Genomic DNA, 9,350 nt, shown 5'->3' on the forward strand with positions numbered 1-9,350 from the left:
CTACAGCACCACCACCCTACAGCACCACCACCCTATAGCACCACCACCCTACAGCACCACCACCCTACAGCACCACCACCCTACAGCACCACCACCTTACAGCACCACACCCTACAGCACCACCCTATAGCACCACCACCCTACACCACCACCCTATAGCACCACCACCCTACAGCACCACCACCCTAAAGCAACACCACCCTACTACACCACCACCCTATAGCACCACCACCCTACAGCACCACCAACCTACTGCACTACCACCCTATAGCACCACCAGCCTATAGCACCACCACCCTACAGCACCACCACCCTACAGCACCACCACCCTACAGCACCACCCTATAGCACCACCACCCTATAGCACCACCACACCACAGCAAAACCACCCTACACCAACACCCTATAGCACCACCACCCTACAGCACCACCAACCTACAGCACCACCACCCTACAGCACCACCACCCTATAGCACCACCACCCTACAGCACCACCCTACAGCCCCACCGCCCTATACCACCACCTTATAGCATCACCACCCTACAGCACCACCACCCTACAGCACCACCACCCTACTACACCACCACCCTATAGCACCACCACCCTATAGCACCACCACCCTAGAGCACCACCACCCTACAGCACCACCCTATAGCAACACCACCCTATAGCACCAGCACATCACAGCACCACCACCCTACAGCACCTCCCTACAGCACCACCCTACAGCACCACCACCCTACACCACCACCTTATAGCACCACCACCCTACAGTACCACCACCCTACAGCACCACCACCCTACTGCACCACCACCCTATAGCACCACCACCCTACAGCACCACCACTCTACAGCACCACCACCCTACTGCACCACCACCCTATAGCACCACCACCCTACAGCACCACCACCCTGTAGCACCACCCTACAGCACCACCACCGTATAGCACCACCCTACAGCACCACCACCCTACAACACCACCACCCTATAGCACCACCACCCTACAGCACCACCACCACCCTACAGCACCACCAACCTATAGCACCACCACACCACAAACTGTCCTGTCTTCCACGGACACCACCCTATAGCACCACCACCCTACAGCACCACCACCCTACAGCACCACCACCCTATAGCACCACCCTACAGCACCACCACCCTACAGCACCACCACCCTACAGCACCACCAACCTATAGCACCAACACACCACAAACTGTCCTGTCTTCCACGGACACCACCCTATAGCACCACCACCCTATAGCACAACCACCCTACAGCACCACCACACCACAAACTGTCCTGTCTTCCACGGACACCACCCTATAGCACCACCACCCTACAGCACCACCATCCTACAGCACCACCACCCTATAGCACCACCCTACAGCACCACCACCCTACACCACCACCACCCTACAGCACCACCAACCTATAGCACCATCACACCCCAAACTGTCCTGTCTTCCACGGACACCACCCTACAACACCACCACACCCTATAGCACCACCACACCCCAAACTGTCCAGTCTGATGGAGATGGAGATTACCCTAACTGCAGTGTCTGCCGGGGACACCACCCTAAAGCACCACCACACCCAAACTGCCCTGTCTGATCAGACAACAACACAGTGACGACAAGACATCTACAATTCCTGCACTCGGTTTTGATCCTGCACTTGAATTCTCCCCGTTTCTTTCTTGTTAATATTATGTTCAGATAATAAAATATCCTTCAGGCTAAATAATGAAGGAATAATGTTGTGTCCTACCTGTCGTTATCAATGAAACACTGATGAACAGAATCCCAAAACACCAGACCGCAGAGGTCGGAAAGGTCTTCATTTCACTAACAAAACAAGTCTGACTCCAAGGTAAAGCTGTTTGTAACTGGTCAATAAAACTATTAGGAGTTTAGAAAAATAAACCAAAACAGTTGAAAGACTAATTTGGCAACGAACAGAATGTAACACTGCGTCTGTTCCAGAAATAACGGAGAAAAAGGGTGGTGGAGTTTCACACTTTACTTTCACTTTCACTTACAGTACTTCTAGTTGAATATCATCTCGGGATATCTAGCTCCATCTAGTGTTCTGATATGGACATTAAACTTCATGTCGTCTCGCGATATCTAGATCCATCCAGTGTTCTGATATGGACGTTAACGTCATGTCGTCTCGCGATATCTAGATCCATCCAGTGTTCTGATGTGGACATTAACTTCATGTCAAATGTCCTAAAACACATACGAGCACTAATGTGAATAGTGAAATAAATGTGACAACAACTAGGCTGTAGTAAATATTTAAACTAGTAACAATTTACGATGTGAAATGACCCAAGAACACTGATCATATTAAATGAATGTGACTTTCACTGTCAGTTGTTGACTAGCTAGACAGGTGTGAGCAGTATGGCAGAAATTACACTAATTTAATCAGAGAGGAAGGCAGAGTTATCAACATGTTGCTGCATGATACCTAACTAATGATTCAGGAATACTCCCTGGGGGCTGTATATATTATAGATATACTCCCTGGGGGCTGTAGATATTATAGATATTCTCCCTGGGGGCTGTAGATATTATATATATACTCCCTGGGGGCTGTAGGGGAACCTGGAATGGAGCATTTAGCAGATACTCAAGGCACTGGGGGCTATAGGGGGAACCTGGAATGGAGTATTTAGAATATACATAAAGGGAAGTCAATGAAATTAAAAATGAAGTGGTTGTGATTTCATTCAGAACAGATAAAAAACAGGCTACATGATTGTGGAAAATAATTTATTTCATTCTATATGCCTCAAAGACAAAATAAATATCTTACCAGGATGATTCATTAACAAATAATGGTTTTGCACAAAACAATGTATCAACCATAATGCTATACAGTATATGACCAGTATATGACTGATGTTGAAGGACAGCTGCTGAATGAATAATACAACACACATGATATTAAAACACATTCCAATCAGAATAATACATGTATCAGTTAATAGATCACATTTGATCAAATGCCACTATTGTTCCAGCAGGTGGAGCTACAATGTAACAACATACAGCATTGTGACTCACAGTTCTATATGAGAATTCCATGAGTTCCATTCTGATGGTTGTTATGGTGATCAGGTGATCTCAGCCTCTCTTTTCTTCAACACGATCACCTGTTCAACACAGAAGTAGTTCATCATGGTGGTGCTGCTCCAGTTTCAACTATTCTGCCTTATTATTATTCGACCATGCTGGTCATTTATGAACATTTGAACATCTTGACCATGTTTTGTTACAATCTCCACCCGGCACAGCCAGAAGAGGACTGGCCACCCCACATAGCCTGGTTCCTCTCTAGGTTTCTTCCTAGGTTTTGGCCTTTCTAGGGAGTTTTTCCTAGCCACCGTGCTTCTTCACCTGCATTGCTTGCTGTTTGGGGTTTTAGGCTGGGTTTCTGTACAGCACTTTGAGATATCAGCTGATGTACGAAGGGCTATATAAAATAAATTTGATTGAAATTTGATCAGTGTGGCCATGTATTTACTTATCCAATACAGAACCACTTAGAAATGTAAATCATATCAGATGATTTACTAGTCAATATTGTGCTACTTAGAATCCTATCAAATTATTTCCACTGAGGCTCCTGTTCATGTCCAGCTCTCTCCAATCAATACCAGGGCTAATTTACTATTTATCGATACCATTCACTCTACTTCTACTTAGAGGTAACATAATATAGTACACACTGTGTTCAGAATACCATACTGTGGTAGTTAATCCATCCTATTTTCTACTTCTACTAAGAGGTAATATAATATAGTACACACTGTGTTCAGAATACCATATTGTGGTAGTTGACTCTAATCCATCCTACTTTCTACTACTACTAAGAGGTAATACAATATAGTACACACTGTGTTCAGAATACCATATTGTGACCCTGCAGCTGTTGTGTTGTAAGGTATAAACTCACCTAACTGGTCTTAGTGGTTCTTCCTGGGTACCCTGGTTTCCCCTAAACAGACAGTTATCAACACTTTACAACATGGTTCAATCAGAGATACAGTTATCAACACTTTAAACATGGTTCAATCAGAGATACAGTTATCAACACTTTACAACATGGTTCAATCAGAGCTACAGTTATCAACACTTTAAACATGGTTCAATCACAGATACAGTTATCAACACTTTACAACATGGTTCAATCAGAGCTACAGTTATCAACACTCTACAACATGGTTCAATCAGAGATACAGTTATCAACACTTTACAACATGGTTCAATCAGAGATACAGTTATCAACACTTTACAGCATGGTTCAATCAGAGATACAGTTATCAACACTTTAAACATGGTTCAATCAGAGATACAGTTATCAACACTTTACAACATGGTTCAATCAGAGCTACAGTTATCAACACTCTACAACATGGTTCAATCAGAGATACAGTTATCAACACTTTACAAAATGGTTCAATCAGAGATACAGTTATCAACACTTTACAGCATGGTTCAATCAGAGATACAGTTATCAACACTTTAAACATGGTTCAATCAGAGCTACAGTTATCAACACATTACAACATGGTTCAATCAGAGATACAGTTATCAACACTCTACAACATGGTTCAATCCCAGCTACAGTTATCAACACTGCAGCTAGTTACAGCAAATATAGTGGAAGACATGTTAATACCACGTCAGCACATATTCAACCTCTCTTGGGTATGGGGCAGTATTTAGAATTTTCGATGAATGAGCTTTAATTGGTTGTATTGGATAGAAAACACTCTAAAGTTTCAAAAACTGTTAGAATAATGTCTGTGAGTATAACAGAACTCATATGGCAGGCCAAAACCAGAGGAAAAATCAAAACAGGAAGTGAGAAATCTGAGGCTGCTATGAATTCAAGGCAGTTCCCATTGAAATCCACTTGAGATATTAATGATGTTGCACTTCCTAGGGCTTCCACTAGATGTCAACCGTCCATAGACATTTGAATGAGACTTCTACTCTGTTGTGGGAGTGAATGAGAGCAGAATCTCTCAGGTGTCTGGCAGTCAGCCATTTTTTTGGTCACGTGCATTCCTCATGGTATCACTTCCGTTCCTTTCCTCCTCAAGACACAAAGGAATACTCCGGTTGGAACTTTATTGAAGCTATATGTTAAAAACATCCTAATGATTGATTCTGTGCTTAGTTTGAAATGTTTCTTTGACCTGTAATATAACTTTTTGAATTTTTTGTCCAAAGTAACACTCAACCAGGACGAGCGTTTGGATATGTATACCAAACGCGCAAACAAAAGGAGGTATTTGGACATAAATAACGGACATTATCGAACAAAATAAACATTTATTGTGGACCTGGGATTCCTGGGAGTGCATTCTGATTAAGATCATCAAAGGTCAGGGAATATTTATAATGTAATTTGTGGTTAAGTTTTACTCCAAAATGGCGCCTATTGTTCTGAGCGCCGTCTCAGATTATTGCTTGGTTTATTTTTTCCGTAAAGTTAAAAAAAAATCTGACACAGCGGTTGCATTAAGGAGAGGTATATCAATAATTCCATGTGTATAACTTGTATTATCATCTACATTTATGATGAGTATTTCTGTTGAATCGATGTGGCTATGCAAAATCACTGGATGGTTTTGGAACTAGAGAATGTCACGCACCAATGTAAAATTAGATTTTGATATAAATATGCACTTTATCGAACAAAACATACATGTATTGTGTAACATGAAGTCCTATGAGTGTCATCTGATGAAGATCATCAAAGGTTAGTGATTCATTTTATCTCTATTGTGAATGCTATCTTTTGCTAGGAAAATGGCTGAGTTTATCTGTTGCTTGCTGGTGACCAAGCATAATCGTTTGTGGTGATTTCGCTGTAAAGCATATTTTAAATCGCACACTATGGTGAGATTAACAACAAGTGTATCTTTAAAATGGTGTATAATACTTGAATGTTTGAGGAATTTTAATTATGAGATTTTTGATGTTTTGAACTTGGCACCCTGCACTTTCACTGGCTGTTGGCGAGGTGGGACATTACTGTTGTAATATAATCCCGTTAACGGGATGTCAGCCCAGAAAGGTTAATACATTTTGAATTCAGGCTGTGACAAAACAAAATGCAGAATAAGTCTATTATGAAGGCATTATTAATAATTAATAATAATAATTATAAGTATTATAATTATTAATAATTATAATAATTAATAATTAATTAATATATTAAGGGGTATGAAGGCACTGTATCTAACTACAAATAAAAAACAATGTTTTAAGTGAGAAGTAGGAATTCGTCTTCAGCAGAAAAAGGAAGAAAAATTAATATGATCACCACACCACAAAAGGAAATTCATATGAGCACCACAATGCCTTCTAAACCCATGCTCTACCAAGGTTATCCAGCATACAGCTTTGACCTACCATAGTAGCTATGTTGCTCTATTGTACTTCAAACAATGTGGAGGAAGGTTTTTTTAGAATTCAAGCCTTCTCAGATGGGGCTAATATCCACCAGACATTTCTAAACCCAGAGGCACAATATCACAAGACTTCGGGAATGCTTGAGAAACAGACCAATCAGACCAGGCCGGGGTTTGGGGTTAGAGAAGTCACAAAGAGAAGTGAAACATACTTCCTTAGTCGTTCATTTTCTAGAAATTTAAAGGCACAACCCAGATCTCCAGTAGTGGAACATGTTATTACTCCACTAGATTAGAGACAATGTCTTCAGTAGTGGAACATGTTATTATTCCACTAGATTAGAGACAATGTCTTCAGTAGTGGAACATGTTATTACTACACTAGATTAGAGACAATGTCTTCAGTAGTGGAACATGTTATTACTCCAAACTCATGAAAGTGACAAACTGACACATTTTCTAACACATTTTAGGAAGCTTTATTTGACAAGTTGGCAGCCATACAACGGTGTTGCTCAAGATAAACACCCACAACGACATTATAGAAAAATACACTTTCCAATTTCACATGAACAAACAGAATTTAACAGACCAGCTCAATATAAAAACACATTGAAACCTTTACAACATTCATCATGGACAAAACACTACAACTTTCCTTCTGTTAGTAGGAATTAAGTCTTTACATCATTCATCATGGACAAAACACTACAACTTCCCTTCTGTTAGTAGTAATGAAGTCTTTACATCATTCATCATGGACAAAACACTACAACTTTCCTTCTGTTAGTAGTAATGAAGTCTTTACATCATTCATCATGGACACAACACTACAACTTTCCTTCTGTTAGTAGTAATGAAGTCTTTACATCATTCATCATGGACACAACACTACAACTTTCCTTCTGTTAGTAGTAATGAAGTCTTTACATCATTCATCATGGACACAACACTACAACTTTCCTTCTGTTAGTAGTAATGAAGTCTTTACATCATTCATCATGGACAAAACACTACAACTTTCCTTCTGTTAGTAGTAATGAAGTCTTTACATCATTCATCATGGACACAACACTACAACTTTCCTTCTGTTAGTAGTAATGAAGCCTTTACAACTGATACTGTCAGCTGGTTCCAGTCAGTGTTGTCTGTATGTTCTCATGATAAACCAACTCTTGTTGTTGATAGTTCCAGTCAGTGTTGTCTGTATGTTCTCATGATAAACCGACTCTAATTCTGTTGTGGAAACTTCACACCTCTCTGTTGCTGAAGCTGTTGATGGCGGTCAAGACTGCAGCGTCTAAAGATAAGTCCGTTGGTGTGAAAAGGGGAGGAGGGAGAGAGAAGATAAGAGAAAGGAGAAGTAAAGAGATGGACTGACAGGGTTGTGGTTATTCACCGCTGCTGAAGAGAGCATATTTTTCCATTCACCATGACGTTCTGATGAACAGGGTCACGAGGTAAAGAGAGAGGAGAGAGAGATGAGTGGGGGACAGAGGAGCTGATCCAGTCTACTACAATGAAGACCTCCAACACCATGACGTTCTGATGAACAGGGTCACGAGGTAAAGAGAGAGGAGAGAGAGATGAGTGGGGGACAGAGGAGCTGATCCAGTCTACTACAATGAAGACCTCCAACACCATGACGTTCTGATGAACAGGGTCACTAGGTAAAGAGAGAGGAGAGAGAGATGAGTGAGGGACAGAGCAGCTGATCCAGTCTACTACAATGAAGACCTCCAACACCACAGGAACAGTTATAGACCCCAACAGGTCTCAGTGTTTAATGTGTAGTTAGATACATTTATAGACCCCAACAGGTCTCAGTGTTTAATGTGTAGTTAGATACATTTATACACCCCAACAGGTCTGTCACATCCTGGTCTAAGTATTTTGTGTTTTCTTTATTATTTTGGTCAGGCCAGGGTGTGACATGGGTTTATTTATGTGGTGTGTTTTGTCTTGGGTTTTTTGTAGGTAATGGGATTGTGGTTAGCGGGGTAGTCTAGAAAAGTCTATGGTTGCCTGGAGTGGTTCTCAATCAGAGGCAGGTGTTTATCGATGTCTCTGATTGGGAACCATATTTAGGCAGCCATATTCTTTGAGTGTTTCGTGGGTGATTGTTCCTGTCTCTGTGTTAGTTTGCACCAGAATAGGCTGTTTAGGTTTTCACGTTACGTTTATTGTTTTGTATTGTTCGTGTTTATCTTTTATTAAACATGTATTGAAATAACCACGCTGCATTTTGGTCCGCCTCTCCTTCACCGGAAGAAACCCTTAACAAGGTCTCAGAGTTTAATGTGTAGTTAGACACACAGGTCTCAGTGTTTAACAAACACATTGCATTATACAATATAACTCATATCAAACACAACATGCTACATAAATCATAACAAACACAAGATGCTACATCATTCATAACAAACACAACATGCTACATCATTCAGAACAAACACAACATGCTACATCATTCATAGCATAACATGCTACATCATTCATAACAAACATATCACAATGGATCATTCATAACAAACACAACATGCTACATCATTCATAACAAACACAACATGCCACATCATTCAGAACAAACACAACATGCTACATCATTCAGAACAAACACAACATGCTACATCATTCATAGCATAACATGCTACATCATTCATAACAAACATATCACAATGGATCATTCATAACAAACACAACATGCTACATCATTCATAACAAACACAACATGCCACATCATTCATATCAAACACAACATTATAACAAACACAAAATCAAACAAAACTTGCTACATCTATCATAACACACACAATATCATTCATAACAAACACAACAAGCTACATAATTCATAACAAACTGAACATGCTACATCATTCATAATATACAGTTGAAGTCGGAAGTT

The 9,350-nt window shown here is 40.7% G+C and overlaps 1 protein-coding gene across 1 annotated transcript in view; it reads right to left on the reverse strand.

The window, feature by feature from the left end:
• LOC139417003 (butyrophilin-like protein 10) overlaps positions 1-2,012 on the reverse strand; it is a 137,012-nt gene extending 135,000 nt beyond the window's left edge. The window contains exon 1 of the mRNA XM_071166235.1: positions 1,777-2,012. Within this exon, the coding sequence (XP_071022336.1) occupies positions 1,777-1,849 (73 nt within the window). The 5' untranslated portion in view covers positions 1,850-2,012. The remainder of the gene's footprint in view (positions 1-1,776) is intronic.
• Positions 2,013-9,350: the final 7,338 nt, after the last annotated feature.

This window comes from Oncorhynchus clarkii, chromosome 9 (genome assembly GCF_045791955.1).
Source record: "Oncorhynchus clarkii lewisi isolate Uvic-CL-2024 chromosome 9, UVic_Ocla_1.0, whole genome shotgun sequence".
Classification (NCBI taxonomy): domain Eukaryota; kingdom Metazoa; phylum Chordata; class Actinopteri; order Salmoniformes; family Salmonidae; genus Oncorhynchus; species Oncorhynchus clarkii.